General features: G+C 33.3%; 12 protein-coding genes across 12 annotated transcripts; 8 read left to right on the forward strand and 4 right to left on the reverse strand.

Moving 5' to 3' along the window:
* Positions 1–319: 319 nt before the first annotated feature.
* BN7_4633 (Ino eighty subunit 1) lies at positions 320–1,900 on the forward strand (the record flags this gene model as incomplete). Its single annotated transcript, XM_011274746.1, has 1 exon — positions 320–1,900. The coding sequence occupies one exon, from the start codon at positions 320–322 to the stop codon at positions 1,898–1,900; it is 1,581 nt and encodes a 526-aa protein (XP_011273048.1).
* A 1,880-nt stretch (positions 1,901–3,780) lies between these two features.
* On the forward strand, positions 3,781–4,962 carry BN7_4634 (Abhydrolase domain-containing protein 11; the record flags this gene model as incomplete). The annotated part of the gene is made up of 1 exon (XM_011274747.1): positions 3,781–4,962. The coding sequence occupies one exon, from the start codon at positions 3,781–3,783 to the stop codon at positions 4,960–4,962; it is 1,182 nt and encodes a 393-aa protein (XP_011273049.1).
* A 779-nt stretch (positions 4,963–5,741) lies between these two features.
* BN7_4635 (alpha/beta fold hydrolase) lies at positions 5,742–6,767 on the forward strand (the record flags this gene model as incomplete). The annotated part of the gene is made up of 1 exon (XM_011274748.1): positions 5,742–6,767. One exon carries the CDS (start codon positions 5,742–5,744, stop codon positions 6,765–6,767), a length of 1,026 nt encoding a protein of 341 aa, XP_011273050.1.
* Positions 6,768–6,980: 213 nt separating this feature from the next.
* On the reverse strand, positions 6,981–8,995 carry MSD1 (aspartate--tRNA ligase MSD1; the record flags this gene model as incomplete). Its single annotated transcript, XM_011274749.1, has 2 exons — positions 6,981–8,841; positions 8,973–8,995. The coding sequence occupies 2 exons, from the start codon at positions 8,993–8,995 to the stop codon at positions 6,981–6,983; spliced, it is 1,884 nt and encodes a 627-aa protein (XP_011273051.1).
* Positions 8,996–9,219: 224 nt separating this feature from the next.
* Positions 9,220–10,258, reverse strand: SWD3 (Swd3p; the record flags this gene model as incomplete). The annotated part of the gene is made up of 2 exons (XM_011274750.1): positions 9,220–9,422; positions 9,526–10,258. The coding sequence occupies 2 exons, from the start codon at positions 10,256–10,258 to the stop codon at positions 9,220–9,222; spliced, it is 936 nt and encodes a 311-aa protein (XP_011273052.1).
* Positions 10,259–10,486: 228 nt separating this feature from the next.
* Positions 10,487–10,974, forward strand: UMP1 (Ump1p; the record flags this gene model as incomplete). The annotated part of the gene is made up of 2 exons (XM_011274751.1): positions 10,487–10,489; positions 10,555–10,974. 2 exons carry the CDS (start codon positions 10,487–10,489, stop codon positions 10,972–10,974), a joined length of 423 nt encoding a protein of 140 aa, XP_011273053.1.
* Positions 10,975–11,698: 724 nt separating this feature from the next.
* On the forward strand, positions 11,699–14,134 carry SMY2 (Smy2p; the record flags this gene model as incomplete). The annotated part of the gene is made up of 1 exon (XM_011274752.1): positions 11,699–14,134. One exon carries the CDS (start codon positions 11,699–11,701, stop codon positions 14,132–14,134), a length of 2,436 nt encoding a protein of 811 aa, XP_011273054.1.
* A 197-nt stretch (positions 14,135–14,331) lies between these two features.
* On the reverse strand, positions 14,332–14,928 carry SEC66 (Sec63 complex subunit SEC66; the record flags this gene model as incomplete). The annotated part of the gene is made up of 1 exon (XM_011274753.1): positions 14,332–14,928. The coding sequence occupies one exon, from the start codon at positions 14,926–14,928 to the stop codon at positions 14,332–14,334; it is 597 nt and encodes a 198-aa protein (XP_011273055.1).
* A 357-nt stretch (positions 14,929–15,285) lies between these two features.
* NPL4 (nuclear protein localization protein 4) lies at positions 15,286–16,986 on the forward strand (the record flags this gene model as incomplete). Its single annotated transcript, XM_011274754.1, has 1 exon — positions 15,286–16,986. The coding sequence occupies one exon, from the start codon at positions 15,286–15,288 to the stop codon at positions 16,984–16,986; it is 1,701 nt and encodes a 566-aa protein (XP_011273056.1).
* Positions 16,987–17,412: 426 nt separating this feature from the next.
* SSE1 (adenyl-nucleotide exchange factor SSE2) lies at positions 17,413–19,488 on the forward strand (the record flags this gene model as incomplete). The annotated part of the gene is made up of 1 exon (XM_011274755.1): positions 17,413–19,488. The coding sequence occupies one exon, from the start codon at positions 17,413–17,415 to the stop codon at positions 19,486–19,488; it is 2,076 nt and encodes a 691-aa protein (XP_011273057.1).
* A 432-nt stretch (positions 19,489–19,920) lies between these two features.
* DDO (FAD-dependent oxidoreductase) lies at positions 19,921–20,964 on the forward strand (the record flags this gene model as incomplete). Its single annotated transcript, XM_011274756.1, has 1 exon — positions 19,921–20,964. The coding sequence occupies one exon, from the start codon at positions 19,921–19,923 to the stop codon at positions 20,962–20,964; it is 1,044 nt and encodes a 347-aa protein (XP_011273058.1).
* A 261-nt stretch (positions 20,965–21,225) lies between these two features.
* SKY1 (serine/threonine protein kinase SKY1) lies at positions 21,226–22,995 on the reverse strand (the record flags this gene model as incomplete). Its single annotated transcript, XM_011274757.1, has 1 exon — positions 21,226–22,995. The coding sequence occupies one exon, from the start codon at positions 22,993–22,995 to the stop codon at positions 21,226–21,228; it is 1,770 nt and encodes a 589-aa protein (XP_011273059.1).
* Positions 22,996–23,017: the final 22 nt, after the last annotated feature.

The raw sequence follows: 23,017 nt of genomic DNA on the forward strand, positions 1-23,017 counted from the left end.
GACGTGTCCGATACCAGATACATGACTGAGGAAAGGGAAAATTAAAACGGCCTCGTCTGAGAAGGAAGAGAGAAAAAATGTGATCGATCAGACCTGGAGTTATAAATTTCTATTTAAAAGGCCAGTAATCCTTTGTTCTGTTGATCTTACGCTTATTCGCATCATTCCTTCATTTCACCAGAGGCGCTGTGCTAAACTTATAATATAGACACATTTTTCCCGCTTTTGACGCTATTCACCAATATCCCTCCACATACCATCATCAAAATCCACCACGTTCGAATTCAAAAGCCTAAAATTCAAATAAAGTGAAATCACCATGAGTCAGAACAGTCAAGGCTCCTCTGATCATATACAAAACCGCTTTCGACATTTCATTAGGAGACCAGAAAATACCCCATTATCTAGAGGTGATATACAATTTGAATTTCTTAAACATTTATTCACAGATGAAAATAGAATCTTCACTGATCCTTTTCCCAAATCAAAATTTCAAATACCTAAAGCTTCAAAAGATCATAAGCTCACATTTGGTGAATTTTATAGAAAAACTTTAGCACATCATTTGGGTCCCAAAAAATCAATGTCTCAGAAGTTAATCGATGATACACATGAATCACGATCATATGCCATACTGTTCTTTTTATTAAATATCAACTGTTTGAGTGGAATTATTACTTTCTTTCATGCCTCCAATGCAGCACAAAGAACATTTCATACAATACCTTGTCTACAAGTTTATGGTAAACATAAAGCAGATGTAATCATATTTCCAGAATTAAATGCTATGAGAACTCTCTTAAATATTACTACAAAAGCAAATAAAGAGTGGTACTCAATGAATAATGTTGAAAGTCATAAAAAGATGCCTGTTGGGTCAATCTCAAACTTCCTAATGTCGCTTCTTGGCTCAGAAGATCACCTCAATAATGTGTATTTTAAAAAAGAAAATTACAAATTATATGATATATTCAAAAACAAGTCATTTGATCCTAAATCTCGGGTTAAATTATTTTTATGGATTACATATAGATATATTGAAACTGATTCGAAAGAACACAATAAGGAAACTAATCCATTTGGTCCACTTCCTCCAAAGTTAAGAAAAGCTGAATATACATATGATATAGATACCCCTGAAGAATTAAAGTTTGGAGAAGACAGTATGAAGGCTAGGCTTGAATATTTGAAAGATATGGGTTACGGTACAGTAAAGAAACCTAAATCATCTGTTAAAAAATCCACAGTTGGTACATCCCCAAAACGACCTCCGGGAAGGCCCCCTAAGAATTCACCTGGGAGACCAAGAAAAGTGAGATACATTATAGATGATGATGATGATGAAGAGGAAGAAATAGAAGAGGAAAGTGATGTTTCTGATGATAGTGGTGATGGATTTGAGGAATGGGATGAGGATCAAATTGAGGAAGATGAAGATGATGAGGAAGATGATGAAGATGATGAAGACGAGTATCACGAAGATCAATATGAGGAGAAAGATAAAGAAAGAGATGGTGCTGGTGCTGGTGATGGTGATGATGATAATCCAACTGAGGAAGAGCCAATGGGGGTAGAAGGTACAGAAGAAGTTGAAGCACCAAAGAAACCAAAGAAACCAATACATGTAATTGCTAGAGCCAAAATAAAACGTACAGACAAATCACATTCAAAGTACAAAGTCATTAAGAAAATACCAATAGAAGAAGATAATGATACCCAAAAACCTAAAAGAAGAAAGATCGAGGTTCAAGTTCAACCAAGAGTACCTGTCAAACAATTGAGAAAACTGCCAAATCCTAAATACCCACTAGTTGATCCTTCTACAGCAATTAATGAATCATTGAGTAACCTTTATAAAGGTTTTGTTGAACTTTATGGTGAAAATCCTATTGGTGTTTAGAGTTTAATCGCATTAAATCAAAGAGAAAAAAAATGAAAGCATTGCAAAATTATTGCTAATTAAAGCATATTATATCTACAGAACGATATAATTAATATCATGAGAAACGTATCACACCTATTATTAGCTAACGTATATTGAATTAATATGAATATTTATGATAAGCTAGCTGGTCAGTCGAGTTTATTTAATTTTAATGAAGTTGCATATATGATTATGATTATTAGTATAAGAACTAATTGTAGTATGTATACATGATACAGCTTTAGAGTCAAGTGACTTATTTAAGATATACCTTATAGTATATTATACTCAGATGAATCCCATAACCATATCACCATTCGCATTTTTCCGGAAACCGCTAATCTTGTACTACATGATTCTATACGTCAACTTAATCAGACCATGCCCAAACCCTTGTTATAAGTGGTTGGGTTTAAAAGGAGTTAAGAAATTATGAAGAAAAAACGTTGAAGTATCTACAAATTAAGTTCAAACCTTGATCAGATCGTTTAAACACTAGGGTATAAGGGAAAAAATAATTTTACATCACGTCGTTGTAACTATATGGTATTAAAGTTTAGTTTAATAACGTCAAACTCACGAGTCACAAAGTCCAGTGTACCCCAAGCTTGGTACAGTAAAGACAGCCAACCGTCTAGACTCTAGACATCATCATCAAGTATATATTCAACAGGTTAATATCAAATGCGAAAGTCGCACATGTAAGCCCAATGAAGCGGTCTGAAAAAAGCAGCTTTGCTATCCCACGAAATCAATTTGAGGCATGAAACTTGAAAGCCCACGTAAATTCCTATCTAATCAGAGCCTACTCAGATAGAGAATTATAGAATCAAGGTACAATTTTTGTTGTAAAATTAAAAAAGACCAACCAGGCGGCTAGCATTTCCGAGTGAGTTATATAGATTTTGTTATGCCATCTCAATAATGACACGTTAATTCTGCCAAATATATACGCGATAATTTCAACAAAGAACTAGATCAATTACACAACTCATCAATTCGGTTTTAAGTGACCTGGTATAAAGGGCTGAATCTAAGGTAATCATATTAGGTTTATCTATTCGATCAGTAGAGCACATACACAGTACCAATTAAGTTATAAGGAAAGCGTTAATAAATCGATAAAATATAGTAAAAGACAGAGCTACTACTTGATTATATTTGAACCTTCTTTGAGTGGCTTCGGAAAAACATCTCCCATACAAAAATCGTAATCTCTGTCAATTTTTCACTGTGCCAAAATGCGCGCGTTGGAAAAAAAGAAAGGATCAGCTTAAAAGTTGAAACAATACACAGCTCAAAAGACATGGAGTATGGGATGAAAGGAGCCAGTTTTAGCCATTCATAAAGTAGACTCACTCGACTGAAGTAATTTTGGCACATAATGAAGCACTTAACTCCAACACAAATCTGATGAGTTTTGTTTGTGCTTTGTGTATTTGCGTAGAGCGTTAAATTTGTTGGTGTTTAGCGCGGTTCGCGGTTTTAGTTTATAGTTCATAAACCGTTTCGGTTATAAAAAGAATTTATATAAACTTCTATATGCATTAAAATCCGATTTAGATATGGAACATTACTATGGACTATGGCATAAAATTAATAAAGATTACACAAAGATGTAATGAAAATTCTCGCAAGATGCTGCTAGTACTACTAAATACAATATGACGTGGAACTGTTAGCCGGTGGTAAGAACTAGCTGTCAAAGAAGTGAAAGTATAAATAAACATGAATATCCTCATCTATCACAAACAGAAGTCCTAAAGTATTACCGTTGATTTTGATTTTTGATCTTAAGACCATTAATATATTATTCATATTCATTTTAAACACACATACACACATATAAAATCAAAATGCATTTCACAAGAACGCTATTCAATCAAGTAGCTTCAAAAGCTTCAAGACAATTACCAGTTCAAAAAAGAGTTCAAATGGCTTATGATTTACATATTCCAAATAAAACAGTTAATCCAAATTTAAACATTAGATCACATGAACCAATTGTTTTCGTTCATGGTATTTTTGGTTCCAAGAAAAATTATAGATTTGATTGTCAAAAAATTGCAAATGTCACACATACACCAGTTTATACTGTTGATTTAAGAAATCATGGTCAAAGTATACATGCTTTACCATTTGATTATGAAACTTTAGCACAAGATGTTGCCGATTTCTGTGAAGACCATGGATTAAAGAAAGTTAACTTGATTGGTTATTCATTAGGTGCCAAAATTTGTATGTTAACAATGTTACAAAATCCAGATTTAATTAGAAGTGGTGTTATTATTGATAATTCACCAATTGAACAACCTCATATTGAAATTTTCTTACAAATGTTTGTCAAATCAATGATTCATGTTTTGAATAGTACTAAAATTGAAGCAAATGATAGTGATTGGAAAAGAAAAGCTGATGATGCAATGAAGAGATATATCCCAGATGGTGGTATTAGAAAATATCTTTTAGCTAATTTAATTAATAAAGTTCCAAAAGGATATAAATCACCAGTTATTGATTATGATGATGGTTTTATTCATTTCCAAAATCCAGTTAAACATATGACAGAAGTTGCAGTTAAAAATGTTTCAGCATGGCCAACTGAAAAAGTTGCAGGTAAAACATTTGAAGGTCCAATTAGATTTATTAAAGGTACAAAATCTGCATTTATTGATGATGCTGGTAAAAAAGCCATTGCAGGTTATTTCCCAAATCATTCTATCAGTGAAATCAATGCAACACATTTCATTTTAAATGAAAGACCATTAGAATACGTTAGAGTTATTTGTGATTTTATCAAGACTGAAAGATTTAGATCATTACAAGAACATTTAAGAAATGTTGAACATTTTTCACCATCAGAAATTGAAGCCAAACAAGCTGCTAAACATGCTCAACAAATTGAAGAATTAAGAAAAGTTACATCAACTTCTGAATCTTCCATCCCACACAGTACTCAATCATCTGAACAAGCTTTTACTGAAAACATTGATTTAGCTAGACAAGAAAGAGAACATCAAAAATCAGTTAGTGCTTAAACTATATATTAAATATTCAATCCAACACAGCATATGGTATCATGATTAGTTAATTTTCTGTAGAACATATGACCTGGGTCAAATATTCAAGGACTCCTAGATAACAAGCCAATACAAAACCAAACAAATATAATCATAAGCAACGTTTTTGGATTTAAAGTTTGCTCAACTTTGACGTAGTTTAAAAAAAAATTACTTATCAACTCTGCTGCGCAAACCACTTAATTTAGCAGGAAATTTAAACTTCACGTACTCAAAAATGAACAAAAATTGACCAGAATTTTTTTGAAACTATGCTCAAGATTTGGAGTAAAAAAGAAACAATTTAGCATGAATTACATTTTGTGTTGGGTGATGGTTCAAAAATGATTAGGGATACAGAATACAAAGGTACAGGTCTACAATGGAACGGGAGGTAACAGCCTACTCAGCAACTACAGCTCACAATGCCCAAATGACCTTCTAAATTGCTACGCGAAATCTCAGTGCTCTATGCTCTGTACAAATCTGGCGCTGATTTCAATTTTTGTACCAAAATTTTAAAAATTGAAGAAATCTAGAAAAAAATAATTAGTAGAAATTACGGTAAGAGGCACATTTTATCAGAGCAGCGTTACGTAACTTTGTGTTAGGGGACACAGACATATAGATATGGCCATTTTTAAACATTTATTTTTAATGATTGTTGCTTAAAAGTATATAAAGATGGAAAAATCCATCATTTTTGTGACAAGATATTGTTTCTTATTGTTTAACAAAGTTTTAACAATCATTTAAAGATGTTTGCAACCAAAATATTGAGAAACGCTCAATCCATTAAAAATGAATTACCACATCGTGAAGTTGTGAAAATGGCTTATGATTTACACAAACCAAGATCAACCGCCATACGGAATTTAAATGAAAACCATGAAGAACCAATCTTATTTATGCATGGTATATTTGGTTCCAAAAAATCTTATGTTCAAGATTCAAAATTAATATCAAGCGCTACACATACTCCAGTTTATACAATTGATTTAAGAAATCATGGTGAAAGTGCACATGCTCAACCATTTGATTATGCTACATTAGCCGCTGATGTTAAAGAATTTTGTGATTCTCATAAATTGGATAAAGTTAAACTAGTTGGTTACTCATTAGGTGCAAAAGTTTCAATGTTGACAGCTTTACAATATCCAGAATTGGTTAAATCTGCAGTTATTATTGATAATGCCCCAATCCCACAACCACAAATTCAATTATTTATGAAACAATATATCAAAGCTATGAAAACCGTCTTGAATGAAGCTAATATAAGTGCTGATGATAAAGATTGGAAAAATAAAGCATCTGCAGCAATGAAAAGATTTTTACCAAATGGTGTTATTAGAAAAAACTTGTTAGCAAATTTAGTTAATAAGCCGCCAAAGGATTTCGATTCACCAGTTATTGATTTTGGTGATGGACAAATTCATTTTTTGAATCCTATTGAACAAATGGAAGAAATGGCCGTTGAAGATGTCACAGATTGGCCAACTGAATTAACAAAAGATTTGGTATTTGAAGGTCCTGTTAAATTCATTAGAGGTTTAAAATCACCATTTATAACTGATGAAGGTTATGAAGCTATTCAAAAACATTTCCCAAATAACGAATTCCATGATTTAAACTCTTCGCATGATATCTTGGATCAAAGACCAACTGAATATGTTAAAATTATTAATGATTTCTTCAACATCCATAGATATGAATCTGCCCCTGATAGCACAATTTTGGGCCATAAAGATCATCCACAAACTCAAGCTAGAAGAAGTCATTTGTAATGATTTGGTTCCATAATGATTTCCGTTAGATTACTGCTGGGTCAGTAACTTGATTTCAAATTGATTCCGTGTTTTGCTCCGTTTTTTTTGTTTTGATTTTTGCTTTATATACATAACTTTAGACTTCAAAAATTATACGTTTTTCTTTAATATACTACTGGGTTGATCTCATATTCACATTTATTTACATGTAAGTTTTATATACAATTTTCTCTATTTCAACTTGCTAATATGGTACTGTTCCAAAACTTCATTTGATACATCACTTGGACTTTCGACAACAGGATCAACACCATTTTGAGTCTTTGGGAATGCAATGACATCTCTTATACTTGGACTTTCAATTAACATTGCACATAACCTATCAAATCCAATTGCAAAACCTGCGTGAGGTGGACATCCTAAACTTAAAGCTTTTAATAAATGACCAAACAACTCATCTGGTTTGGAAATTTTTAAAATTTCTGTAAAGATATATCTTTGAATTTCAACATCATGAACTCTTCTTGATCCACCACCTAATTCAACTCCATTTAAAACTAAATCATAATGTTCACCTTTAGCTTTTAACGGATCAGTTTCCAAAAATTCATAATCTTCCGGATTGACCATTGTGAAAGGATGATGTGTTGATTCTAATTTTTCATAATCATAAATTGGATATTGTGTCTTTACTGATGTTGATTCTTCAGATGGGTTGAATAATGGGAATTCTTCAATCCATGCACCAATAAATTTGTTATTTGATCTTTTCCACTTATCAGGAAATTCTGAGATTGAAAGTTGTCTAAAACGACCTAATGGTGTTGGATTTTCATATGTTAATCTTGAACGAGTTGATCCAGCAATTATATCACCAACTTGTAAGTTTAATTTCTGTTGTAAACCTTCAAGATCATGAATATTAGCGATAGATGACATTTTGGTATACCAATCATTGATATCAGATTCTGCCTTGATTGGGACAATTATTGGTTTTCTATTTCTGTATTCATTCGAGTCAAATAATGATTTTGGTAGTTTGGGTTTAGAGTTCTGTTCGAATGCATTCTTCAATACACAAACTTCAAATACCGGGAATTTATCATCTTCGATAGCTTTAGCGAAATCACTTAGATCTTGTATTTCCACTGTTGATCTAAGATCTGGTTTGTCAATACCGTATCTTGATAGAACTTCATTATAACTTAGATGGATAAAATCACCATTGACAATATCACCCTTCTTGTTGATAGTAACAATCTCTTCAGTGCCAACTTCCTTCCACACTTTTTTAACAGAACTTTCAACGATTTTTTGTACATCTTGAGCATTAGCAAATGACATTTCTAAATCAACTTGTGTAAATTCAGGTTGTCTATCAGCTCTAAGATCTTCATCTCTAAAACATTTAGCAATTTGGAAATAATTTTTTACACCACTAGCCATTAACAATTGTTTATATTGTTGTGGTGATTGTGGTAAAGCATAAAATGATGATTCTTTTCTAGTAGGAACTAAGAATTCCCTTGCACCTTCTGGTGTTGACTTGAATAATAATGGTGTTTCAACTTCTGTAAATGATAAACTATTCAAATTATCTCTAATGATTTGTGATGCTTTTGCACGAGATTTCAACGCATTTTGGAAAAATGGTAATCTCAGTTGAAGATATCTATGCTGTTGTGGAAATGAATTTGGACTACTTTTCAAAGATTCCAATTGAGACGCTAGAATATCACTTGAGTTAAGTAGGGTATAATCTTGAATCTTCAAATCCCATCTAATACCATCAGTTTCATTTCTTGAAGGTCTATTCTCAATTATACCTTTAATGGAAACACAGTCTTCCACTTGGGATGATCTTAATTTAGAAGCAAATTCAGGATCAGTTGTAACAATCTGTGTAAAGTTTCCTTCAAAATCCCTTAATGTTGCAAATGCTATATTTTTACTAATTTTTTTCGGTTTCTTATCGATCCATCCAGATAATGTTACTTCTTTACCCCAGTAGCGTTCGACATCATTGCTTATAGACTGTATTGTATGTGTATGTTTTGGAAAATCAACTGAATCAATGGTTAATATGTGCTTTCTGTATAGAATTTAATATGCTAACACTTACACTTGGGTATTATGGCCGACTTTGGCGGTAACTTGGAAAACGCCCTTGCAGCGCTTGAAAATGATCTATAGCAAGTGCTTCTCAAGCCAGTGGCCCTGAACCTATTAGTAGCACACCTTAGCATTCTGAAAACTTTTGAAATATCACCACCCAGTAGAATCCTGATGTTTTGAATCAATCATATGTTATTCCAAAATATAATAATTTTATAAAAGTTCGATCGGAGCACGTAAATGAAAGAAAAAGCATTAACGAATCTACAATACAAATTTGAGCTTGTTATCCAAATCGTTTTAGAAATATGAAAAATTATCATTATCATTATAATTACTTATGCTGTTGTGATCATTAATCTGCCTCTACTCTATCGCTATCATTCCCTTTGAAATCATCACTTAGTTCAAAAACTTTGATAGTCCCATCTAATGACACAGCGATAAGAATTGTGCCTAAGACATCTATTTGTAGAGCAGGTGATGAAGAGACGTTGATAGTACTCAGTACATTCTTTGATTGCAGGTCCCAAACGTTGACATCACCACTTTCTGAACCTGATGCGCTAGAATATAAATGTTAGTATATGAAATTTAAAAGGAAACGATCATTTGAATACTCACATTAATGGATCTTTTGATGCTGTTATGAATCTTGTACCACATGTAAATTTTTCTGAGATTCCTGATCCCCCTTGGTAAGTCTTCACCACTCTATTATTCATGTAATCCCATAATCTGACTGTATTATCTAAGCTTGTAGCCAATAAATAATTTCCATTTGGTGAGAATCTAACATATGACACTGGAAATGATGAGCCACCTTTATCATAAATCAGGGTTTTCAAACATTGACCAGATTCAGTATCAAATAATCTAATTAAACCATCATAACTTGCACTTGCGATAATAGTACCATCCCAACTTAAATCAACAGATGCGATAGGATCTGAATGTGCACTCAATGTTTTCAGGCATTTCCCACTTTGTGCGTCCCATACTCTTATTGCTTCATCTGCACTCCCTGTAACCAATAAATTGCCTTTATAATTGAACTCAACACAAGTAACATGGAACGTATGACCTTCCATAACATTAATACATTCACCATATTCTATGTCCCATATTCTTGCGCTCATATCATCCGAAACAGACGCTATATGTTTTGAGTCTCTTGACCATGCTATATCTGAAATCCCTCTTGAATGTCCACCTAAGTATCGTATGAATGAACCAGTTTTAAAATCAAATATATGAATATTGGCATCTGATGAAGCTGTCGCGAAATATATTCCATTCGGGCTGATCTTTATGGTTGTTGTTTCTTTAGCATGTTTTGAGGTCGTGAAGTATTTGAGTGTATAGAGCTCTCCTTGGTTTTGAGACTCGCTCATATCTTTTTTGAATGGTGAAATGTTAATAATTAAAAAGAAAGTTCATCTGATTGTTTTGATATTGAGTTCAGTTTTCATAAAGATTTAGATTTTTTTGTCTCCGGGCACTAAAAACCAAGTTTTTAACAAAAATCAAAATCAAAACGCCACCAACAAAACTGACAAACTCATAAAGTATTTCATCATTCAATTCAACCAACTTAATCAGAAAACAAAGAAAATCACACAATGGTATGTTGCTCTAGAGCTCAATATGTCTATCCATGGACTGTAAACCAACTAACCATTTTTTTTAGAGTCTTAAATTTATTCCTGAATCATCACAACCAAATGCTGTTGATAGCACAAAATTCGGTCAAAGTGCACCATCAGCTCCAGGTTTACAAGATATCTTAAGATCTGAAGAAGGTCCGTTATCAATAAGCTCCAAAATCAACAACAGACACCCATTAGAAAACAGAATTCAAAATTGGGAACAAACTCAACATGATTTGAAATTAGAACAATATAGACGTATATTCGGTGCTGCTGAACCAATCAAAAGAACTATGGAATTGAAAATTGTCGAAAGTACTGATTTCACTCCAAGTGCTTTAGGAAACAATTCAAACATACATAGAGATATCTTGTTGAATAAAGACACATCAATTGATTGGGAAGATATCTATTCCGGTATGTTTTATTATTTATTTGGTATTATTGAATTGTCTTACTAACACATAATTACAGGTCAAGAAAATGCTTTCAACAAAGATTTCCACACTGACTTAGAAAGAAAAATGGGTATATAAACAGGTACGAAATGCTAGATGATTGATTTTTTAATGTTCAGATAATGATTCTAAAGTAGTAAAGATTTCCGGATTTTTGAACTCAGGTGAATAGGGACAACGACCAATTATTGATATTTTAATATTAAATATAAAAATATTATGGATCCCCATGAACCATGAAATAACGAGTAGATTGATGTTCAAACTGTCAGCTTCCCATATAAAATTTACCCTGCGATCTTTTGTTTCTATAATAGTTAATTTTGAAAGTCGCCCATGTAGAAAATGACAGAATTTTTGAATTTTTTTCGCGCGCCATCGAATTACCAAAAAAATTATTGGGAACTTCGAAAAATTGAAAATTTTTATTGCAAGTACAAATATAAAGGCCTGAACAAGTTACAATTATAGCTTATTTTTGAAAATATTTCAAAGAACGCATAAACATATAGTCGCTATATCAAGCATTTTAACTATCAAGCATTGCACATAACAAACAAAATAATATCATGTCTCAATCTCCCTCATTAAACTTTGGTCCAGCATGGTAAGTTCAAATTTGTGTTTTGTGTGATCTGGTTTGATTCTGAGATCTTTATCAAGATCCTTCCACCAAACTGATTATACCAGTGATTTCAATGAACCCAATACTAACAATGTAATTAGGATGCGTCCAACTCCTTCAAGGGGCGGAAGTCAAGAAGCTAGTGCACCATCAACATCTAAAACCACAAAAACATGGGATCAAGATCAACAATATATTCCAAATACATTCAGTGATTCTTCATTTCAGCAACCACAATCAAATTTCGCCACTAACCCTGAACCAGCTACTTCAAACAGTCGAGTATACACTATTGATGAATTGTTAGCTGTTTGGTCACAAATTCAAGAGAAAATCAGCAATGGCGAATCTGTTGAATCATATCGTTCACTGCAACCAATTAAGGAACTTATTGAACAAATTGATGGTGATAGAACTTTCCAGGGTACTTTATCCAAGAAAGATGATCCACAAGTGGTTGAGATCAATGAAAAGCTTAATGATTTTTCCAGGTGGGCTAAGAATGAATCGACAACTAGTTCTACTAATCAGGTTCCTACATCTTCAATCCCTGGTATAAATACTAGCAGATTAAACGATAATGTATTAACAGGGAGTCCATTCTTGAACAATTCATTACTGAGTGCTGGTACTGATCAATCTTTGAATTCTCCTTATGGTAACGGTGGAGCTTCAGTATTTGGTCAACCAACGTTTAACAACTTGGTGCAACCAGCTCAGATCAATTGGTATTATTTGGATCCAACTAATAATCAACAAGGTCCATTTGATGGTATTTCAATGCATTCATGGTTCATTGCTGGGTATTTAAGTCTGAACTTGAACATTAGAAGAGAAGAAGAATTTAGTTATTACCCACTGCAACAATTGATGTCATCTACTAATAATCAATTTTCTCCATTCTTGACACCATTACCAAACTTAGCACCACAATCTGCATCATTCTCTAATTCATTAAATTTTGACCAACAATTGCCTGATTTATTCAATCAAAGCTTATCCTTACAACAACCTCAGGCTCAAACAGGGTACGGAAATTTACAAAATGGTATTCAACCAAACTGGACAAAACAGCTACAAGCACAACAGCTACAAGCATCTACTTCTGGTCGTAACTCACCTTGGGTTACTCAGCCAGATCTGTCTCAAGATGCTGTTTCTGCTCAAAATTTCAGAATCGGTGGACAATCACCATTTGTCAATCAATCATTCACAAATCAAAATGCATCAACTTCTTTATCTACTGCTCCAGTCGCTGATACCACTGATGCTACAACTTCTTCTGTCCCTTCCCAAGATGAAGATATTTTGAACCAAATCAACAATAAAGTTTTAGACAGCGTTTTGAAAGACGAATCACCAGCTTCAAAAGAACAAACTGCTCCAAAATCTGAAGTTAAACCTCAACAATCCACTTCAAGAAAAGAACAATCAAAGGCTAAAGATTCTATTCCTTCTAAGACAATTTCATCTGCTCCACAAGTCGCTTCATCAACCACATCAGCAGCAGCTGTTGCTACTCCCGTTCAAAAGCAAGCAGCTAAGACTTCTAACGGTCAGCAACCAACCGCAGAAGAATCTTCAAAAGCTGTAAAAGCAGAACAAACGAAGTCCTCTGCACCAAAATTAGCACCATGGGCTAATAAATCTGTTTCAAATGCACCACAATTAACTTTGGAACAAATTCAAAGATTAGAAGCTGAAGAATCTGCTAAACAAACAAAAGCTAAAGTTAAACAAGATAAATTATTAGCTGCTCAATTGTTAGCAAACACTGAGAAATCAATTAAAGATTCAGAAGCTCCAAAGACAATCTTACCAACTACCTCAAGTTGGGGTACTCCAACAAAAGCATCAGCTCCTCCAGCTAAAACTTTATTAGACATTCAACGTGAAGAAGAAGCTGCTGCTTCTGCTGCCGCTGCCGCTGCTGCCGCTGCTGTTAGTGCTTCAAATGGTTCCTCATCTGCATCAACAACACCATTGAAAAAACCAGCCGCTGCTAATAAGAACTCATTTGCATCAATCGCAACTTCTTCAGTTCCATCAACTAATGCTTGGACTACTGTTAGTTCAAATAGAAAACCAGTTGTGAAGACCCAAGCACCAAAGATCACATCAACTGTTAAGCCAGTTACACCAGAGATTTTACGTAGTGTATCTGCTAATACTGCTGCTCAACTTCAACCAACAAGTCAAGTTTATAAAACTGTTTCACCAAGACAAGAATTTTTGAACTGGGTTCGTACTTCAATGAAATTAAACAAAGGTGTTAATAAAGATGAAGTCTTACAAGTTTTATTGATGTTACCAGTTGGTTCAGAATCATCAGAAATCGTTGCTGATACTATTTATTCAAACAGTTCTACTATGGATGGTAGAAGATTTGCTCAAGACTTCATGAAACGTCGTAAAGCTGTTGAAGATCAATCTCAAGATGGTTTATCATGGGATGAAGCCTTGCGTATCAGTGCTGAAAATGATGATGATGGATGGGATTTCCAAGTTGTTGGTAAAAAGAAGAAGGGTAAAAACTAATGAACTCTAGAGTAAAAAAATGTATTTATAAAATGTCTAATAAAGATTAAAAACACTACACTGCATAATAATTTAAGAAAAGCATGATTATTTTGATCTTGAATGTAGAAGATAAAATTCATAAGATTTGATTCATTTCATAAGAACGAATGTAGATGTTATACAGTTTATCACGATTAATTGTAGTTGAATAAACTTTATTTTTCTTTATTTGGGAATTCTAAAATACCATCTTTAGAAATTTTAATTTCCCATTGGTCTAGTAAATCCAATTTTCTATCTTCAATAGCGCTATATCTTCTTCTCAATGCTTCATTGAAGCAAATTTCTTGTAATAAAGGAACAAATTTTGGAATCCAACCAGCTTTATATTTTTCAGTTTCTGCTACAATTTCTTGAACTTCTAACTCTTCTAATTTTGTAGCAGTTTGATATCTTTCATAAAGATCATCACCAATTGAACCTTTTTGATATAATGCTGTGATAAATGGTTGAACTTCTTTAAGTTTGATTGTTCTTCTAATAGATTCAGCACCTCTTCTTAATAAAGCTGCTTTTAATACTTTTTCATTTGGTTTTGGGTCACTATCTCTTAATTCAAAATGTAATTCTTTAGGTAAGTTTCTTTTGAAGAATGGTTGTCTATTATATAATGCATTTATCTTATTCTTTCTGTAATTGATTGAGAATACAACTAGAGCCGTAAGCACAACGGTAACATATATGATTGGAGTGAAGACAGAGATCTTAGAGATCACTTGTTCTGTTTGTTCTGTGGTTTGATTGTCAGCCATATTGGATAGAACTTTTTTGTATGGAACTTGATCACAATTGTTGTGTATCCTAAACTGAATTTACACAGAGTTTGTCATTTATTTATTTGTACACGTCTGTTTTTGATTTTCTTTCAACTTTTTGACGAACTATTTTGGGTGCGCGAACCAGTGATATTTTGACCCGCGAAAATCGAAGGCCATCTTTAAACAAAGTTGATGGCAAATGATACAACTAATGATTTGTTTAAAACCAGATTTATCAGTATCAAAGCGGTGAAAGATGAGCAGTATTGTAAGTGAAGGTGTTTGTTGGTAAAAGGAGGACAATTGACTAACTTTTCGTGCCAGATTTTAAGATTTAGATCCAAAGATGGGATGTTCAGAGTCTCAGCTAATAGTTCAGCGGACTTTTTGAATGTTATTGAAGAATTATCACCAAAATTCCCAGATGCTGATGTTAGCTCTTTATCAATCTCAGATAAACCAGCAGGTCCATTTAGATCAATTGGAACTTTAGCTGGTAGCACACCACAAGAACTAGGCTTCAAAAATGGTGAAATGCTATTCATTTCATATGAAAGTAAGATTACAGATCAATCACAAGAACAACAACAAAATTCCATACCAATAGAACCATCACAACAACAGCAACAATCACAAGGATTCGTTTCCATTCCAAAAATAGAGGATCCAAAGAAAGTTGAAGAATTACCTGTTGATAAATTATTAGAGAAAGAAGATGGTTTAATACCAAGAAAAAGGGGAACATTTTGTAGACATAATGATAAAGGTATGTGTGAATATTGTTCACCTTTACCGCCATATGATAAAGGATATAGAGAAGAAAATCAAATCAAACATGCATCATTTCATTCACATTTGAAAGAAGTTAATGAAGCTGTTAATAAAGGTACTGGATCTTCATATATTGCACCATTAACAGAATCAAATTTTACCATTAATAAACAATGTATTGGAGGTCATGAACCTTGGCCAAAAGGTATTTGTTCCAAATGTCAACCATCAGCTATCACATTACAACAACAAGAATTCCGTATGGTGGATCACGTTGAATTTGCAAATTTCGAAATTGTTAATTCATTTATTGAAAGTTGGAGAAGAACTGGTACTCAACGTATAGGGTTCTTGTATGGTACATATCAAAAATATGATAAAGTTCCATTAGGTATTAAAGCTGTTGTTGAAGCCATTTATGAACCTACTCAACATGATGAAAATGATGGGTTGACTTTAGGTTTACCTTGGGAAGATGAAGAAAGAATTGATAATTTGGCAAAAAGTGCTGGTCTGTATAAAATTGGTGTGATATTTTCTGATTTGATTGATGCAGGTAATGGTGATGGTTCTGTTATTTGTAAAAGACATAAAGATTCATATTTCTTATCATCATTAGAAGTTATCTTTGCAGCTAAATTACAATCTAAATATCCAAATTATACTCAATTTTCACAATCTGGTAAATTCTCTTCAAAATTTGTTACATGTGTTGTATCTGGTAATTTACAAGGAGAAATTGATATTGCTTCATATCAAGTATCTGAAGGTGCTGAAGGTTTAGTTAAAGCTGACATTTTGACCGGTTCAACACATCCATCTTTTGCATACATTAATGAGACAAATGATGATCGATATGTTCCAGATATTTTCTATACCAAGATGAATGAATATAAATTACAAGTTAAATCAAATGCTAAACCGGCATTTCCAGTTGATTATTTATTGGTCACACTTTCACATGGTTTCCCACAGGAACCGAATCCAGTCTTCAAATCAAATAAGTTCCCAATTGAAAATCGCCAAGCCGCTGGTATTTCCCAGGACTTTTTAGAAATTAAAAAACAATTGAAAATTGATAGTTTTGATACAAACGATGTGATTAATTCCATTTCAGATTTCCATTTATTGGCTTATTTATTCTCTTTAGACATTTTATCACCATCTGAGCAAAAATTGGTTGTTAAGATTGCAGTGGAACATAGATTAGAAGATGCTTATAGATTACTTGAACAACCAGGATGGCAAACACTTTTGACCATCATCAGGGAAAGTACATAGTTTAACTTTACACTATTGTAAGGCAAAAGTGGATGTGTTTTTTGTTTAGAATGTAACTTAAACGGCAAGAATCACCTCGATTTTTGTGTCAAATCTCACACAATTACACCATAAATGCATTGTAGATTTCGTTAAAAGCCTGAAATCCCACAGTATTCTTGGATCTTGGATGACCAAAGTAGGCGTATTTCCCTTTTCGATAGTTTTTCTCTAGAAGCTTCGAGATCATGGGCGAAGAGTTCCGGGTAGAGTTCGCGGAATTTTTTTTTTTTACTGAAGATTTTTTTTTCATTTATAATGATGGATCATGGCAAAAAGCAGATTTGTGTTGAAACCTTTTAACAAAAGATTTGTTTGAATAAAAAGAAGGAAGTTTATTTTGATCAATTCTTTTGAAGGATTCATATAAATAACATACATTAAAAAATGAGTACTCCATTTGGTTTAGATTTCGGTAACCACAACTCTGTTGTCGCTGTTGCCAAAAACAGAGGTATTGACGTTGTCGTCAATGAAGTTTCTAACCGTTCAACACCATCATTAATTGGTTTTGGTTACAAGAACCGTTTCATTGGTGAAACTGGTAAATCACAACAAACATCAAACATCAAAAACACCGTTGATAACTTGAAAAGAATCATTGGTTTAGATTACAACCACCCAGATGTTGCTAAAGAAGCTGAATTCTTTTCAACTGAATTAGTTGATATCGATGGTAAAGTTGGTGCTAAAGTTAAATTTTTAGGTAAAACTGAAGAATTCACTTCAATTCAATTAGCCGCCATGTACTTTAACAAATTAAAAGATCAAGTCGCTAAAGAATCAAAAAGTAAATTAGAAGATGTCGTTGTCGCTGTCCCAATCTACTACACTCAACAACAACGTCATGCTGTTGCTGATGCTGCTAGAGTCGCTGGTTTAAACCCAGTCAGAATTGTCAATGATATCACTGCCGCTGCTGTTGGTTACGGTGTTTTCAAAACTGATTTCCCAGAAGACAAAGCTTTAAACATTGCTTTCGTTGATATCGGTCACTCAGCTTATGGTGTTTCTATTGCAGCTTTAAAGAAAGGTGAATTGAAAATCTTAGGTTCAGGTTCAGATAAACACTTTGGTGGTAGAGATTTCGATTTCGCCATCGCTAACCATTTTGCTGATGAATTAGATGCTAAATACAAAGTCAAAGTTAGAGAAAATCCAAAATCATTCTCACGTATCTTAGCTTCAGCTGAAAGAATCAAGAAAATTTTATCAGCTAACACCCAAGCTCCATTCAGTGTTGAATCAGTTATCAATGATATTGATTTCTCATCATCATTAACCAGAGAAAAATTAGAAGAATTGGTTGCTCCATTATTAGAACGTGTCAATGTTCCAGTTGAAACCGCTTTGAAAAACGCTGGTTTGAAACCAGAAGATATTGACTTCGTTGAAGTTATTGGTGGTGGTTCAAGAGTTCCATCTTTGAAAGAAAGTATCTCAGAAGCTTTCGGTAAACCATTATCATTCCACTTAAACCAAGATGAAGCTATCGCTAAAGGTGCTACTTTCATCTGTGCTATTCATTCACCAACTTTAAGAGTTCGTCCATTCAAATTCACAGATGTTAACCCAGATTCAGTTTCTTACTACTGGGATCAACAAGTTGAAGATGATGATGATCACTTAGAAGTTTTCCCAGCTGGTTCTCCATTCCCATCAACCAAAGTCATCACTTTAGAACGTACTGGTGACTTCAAAATTGAAGCTAAATACACAAACCCATCAGAATTACCAGCCGGTGTTGCTACTGATATTGCTCAATGGGAAATCAAAGGTGTTAAACCAGCCGAAGGTCAACAAACCGTCACTGTTAAAGCTAAATTAAGAAACAACGAATCAGGTATCTACAGTGTTGAATCAGCTTACACCGTTGAAGAAATTGAAGTTGATGAAGAAATCCCATATGAAGGTGAAGGTGAAAAACCAGAAGATTATGAACCAAAATACAAAAAAGTTAAACAACTTGTTAAGAAAGATGATTTAACCATCGTTACCCATGATGCTTCATTACCAGAAAAAACTTTGAATGATTTATTAGAAAAAGAAGGTCAATTAACTTCTCAAGATGATTTAGTCTTCAAAATTCAAAACAAGAGAAATGAAATTGAAGAATACATTTACGATTTCAGAGGTAAATTAGATGACATATATGAAAAATTCGTTTCAGAACAAGAAAAATCTGATTTATCTTCTTTATTATTAAAAGCTGAAGATTGGTTATATGATAATGAAGATGCTTCATTAGGTATCTACACTGCTAAATACGAAGAATTAGCTTCAAAAGGTAACTTGATTAAAGGTAGATACTTACAAGCTGAAAATGAAAAACAAGAAGCTGCTAGAGCTAAAAAAGAAGCTGAAGAATACCAAAAATTCTCTCAAAAATTAAAAGAACAACAACCAGCTGAAGAAAAGAAAGAAGAATCAAAAGATGCTGAAGGTGATTTAGATCTTGATTAGATTTAAATTATCAATAAGTGATGAAATTCCCATGGGATCTAAAAAAAATGTTAAAAAATACCATAATGTATATCAATTATAAAGTATAAACTTGAGTCATTAATTTCATTTGTTTTCTTTCGTATTTGCTTAATTATATTTCAATTCAGGCCTTTGGGAATTCTTAGAAAGTTTTTAATATACAATTTGTTACACAGAAATTGATCTCGTATCTTATTAATTTAGTAACGTTTTTTTAACGATTTCTCAAATTTCTAGCGCTAATATGTTTAATCGCGGCGGGGGCGCGATAACGCGATAACCTATATGATTCATAGATTAATTTAAACGGAGAACTTGTTCATCCTTCTTGTTACTTCGTTCAGGTGAAGTCAAGAGAAGCAAGGTATTCCTTAAAACTCAGCTTTAATATCTATCAAAACATCGATAGTAATGAGCAGAGACATAGTAGTGGTCGGCGCAGGTGTGATTGGCTTATCAGCTGCTCTGGCGTTAAGTGAAGAAGGTTATAAAGTAAAAATCATTGCTAAACATCTTCCAACAGATCCCTTGAATTCACAATATACCTCTCAATGGGCAGGTGCTCATTTCAGACCATATCCTAGTAAATCTGATAAGGATTATGAAGAATCAAAGTTGGCTAGAAAGACTTTAAAACGTTTCAAGAGAGTAGCTGTTGAAGAACCTTGGTCGTCTATAAAATTTATAGAAGGTATTGATTATTTAGAAACCCAGGGGCTTTACGGTGTGAAATCAAGAGGTTATTTTGAAGAATTAACTAATATGAAAGAAATTTCAAAGGACAAACTCCCAAAGAATGTCTCGTTTGGTGCTAAATATGACACTTGGATAGTTAATTCACCATTATACATCCAGTATTTACAAAGAAAACTGACTTTCGAATATGGTGTTCAATTTGAAAGACAAGAGATTGGGTCATTAAAACAAGTTTCACAATCGAATCCTGGATCTATTGTTGTTAATGCTACTGGGTTAGGTGTTCAGTATAACGGTGGATTAGATCCTAACTCTTTTGTGATTAGAGGTCAAACTTTATTAGTCAGAGCACCTAAAGGAAATCCATATGAAAACAAAACAATCACTCATCAATCATCAGATGGTTCGTGGACATTCTTGATTCCAAGACCTTTAGATGGTGGTTTGATCGTTGGTGGTACCAAGCAAGTTGGTGATTATCAAACAACTCCAAAAATTGAAGATACAAAAGCTATAACCAGTAGGGCCAAAGTTCTCTTCCCGGAAGTGTTCATTGATGGTGAGCTTGATATCAGAAATATAAATGTAGGGTTCAGACCTGCTAGAAAAGGTGGTATAAGAATTGAGTCTGAGCAGATTGATAATCAACAACTAGTTCATGTTTATGGGTTTGGTGGAATGGGTTATGAAACATCGTGGGGTGCAGCAGAAGAAGTTTTGAAACTTGTAAAGTTATTAAGTCGTGATTCAAAACTTTGATCGTTGAAAATTTACAAATCTTTTAATTTTGAGTATTAAAGAATAACTATATTACTCTATATAACTAATGTTACATATGATTTGGATAAGAAAAAACAAAAATGAAAATCAACCAATAAATATTTTATAATGATCTGTATTCTTTGTGGAATATATTATTATCAATAAAACAAGTTGTAGAACAAATAAACAAACAGAATACAAATTTATGCAAGTACTCAAAAATGAAAGAAATAAAATGATTGGAAAAGTTCAAACTTTTCAATGTTTTGGGTGACCTTTAACTTCTTTTGACCAACCAGGAATATCATCACCGGTACCACGTAATGGTCTTTCTAGTACAACATTTTCTAAACCCATAGCATCTGATAACCATTGATGATTAACCATACCACCAGCATCAGCCCTTTTTTCAGGATTGACACAAAGCATTGGTAATAAGAAATCAGCGATATCATGAGCATCAGATTCCTTATATTTATATTTATCAATCAATACGTCTCTTAATCCCCATGGTTTCAGTTTAGAAATATTTCTCAATTCACCTCTTGAATTGAAAAACTCTCTAGTATATTTCCCATCTTTCAAGACATTTGATGGTATTTTACCTAATAATTCAATGATTTGTGCAATATGGTCATCATCTTTGGTATAACTATGACCTTGAACTGGATCGAAAAGATAATCACCAGTTAATAATTCAAAAATCATACATGCTAAGGACCAAACATCAGCCGAACAACCCCATTTAGCACCTAATAAAACTTCTGGAGAACGATATTGTCTAGTTTGAATATCATCAGTAAAATGCTCATCATACCAACACGCATTACCTAAATCTGCAATTTTAACTCTGATCAAATTTTCATCCAAAATTTCAGGTGATTCCTCTGGTAAACTCTGTATAGCATTTTCTGCAGAGATAGACATTGATGACAGTGAGTTTGTAACACCTTCAGGCTTCCCATTACGTGATTTACTTGGTGATTCTTGTGAGAATGAATTTTCAAAATACTTCCCACTGCTTATAGGTGATGGTAAAGGTTGTGATCCTGTAATTAATGTTTGACGTCTTGATCGTCTTCCATTTCTTGATGGTGTTGAAGTTCCACTATTGGAACCAGAATGTGGTGGAACACTTGTACTTGACACTCTTGATCGTCTTCTTTCTTCTCTTTTCTTATCTTTTTCCTCTCTCTCTAAGGTCTCAACCATCTTCACTATATGTTCAACATCACCAATCTCTATCAAAACATTTTCAGGTTTAAGATCTGTATGAATAACACCAGTTTCTCTGTGCAAATAATCTAACGCAAGTAACATTTGCTTTGCAATTTGTTTGACATAAATAACAGGTATACCTCTATGTTTATATTTTCTAATAAGACTCAATAAATTTTCACCTAATACTTCGAAAACCATTATAACATGAGCACCATTAGGTCCTTCATGAGTAAAAGAATCCAAGAATGCTATAACATGCTTTTTCCCTCTATGTACACAACTATTATAACTTATTCTTCTTAACAATTTGATTTCATCAATTGCTGTTTCAGTGTAGTGAGAAGCTGAACGAACAATTTTGATGGCAACATGTTGATTCTTCTCATTATCTTTTGCAAGCCAAACAGTACTAAAATGACCCCATCCCAGTTTTCGTACTAAAATATATCTTCCATCTTTATATTCTTCACCAATAAAAGCTGGATGGTAACCACCTCTTTTATAATCTTCTTGGTTTTCTTCATTTTCCAATTTTTTAGGATCAATTTCCTCTTCTTCACTATCATCATCAGAATTGAATTCACCAGCGCCTTGATCATTATTGTGGAAAACATCATCAATTCCAATAGACGTATTCAAAGGATGCGTTACAGGTTTCACTGTCTTTATTGATTCATTATCAGCGGCGTTTTGTAATGCTATTGATAGCTTTGACTTTGTAGGTATGCCATTATTTATCGAAGCATTACCATCTTCTTTAATTGGATGTGGTGAGAAAAGGCGGCTAGCATCTGATGATCCGCCCATTGTACTTTAAGTTATCTTATCT

Source organism: Wickerhamomyces ciferrii, contig 00179 (genome assembly GCF_000313485.1).
Source record: "Wickerhamomyces ciferrii WGS project CAIF00000000 data, strain NRRL Y-1031 F-60-10, contig 00179, whole genome shotgun sequence".
In the NCBI taxonomy this organism is placed as follows: domain Eukaryota; kingdom Fungi; phylum Ascomycota; class Saccharomycetes; order Phaffomycetales; family Wickerhamomycetaceae; genus Hansenula; species Hansenula ciferrii.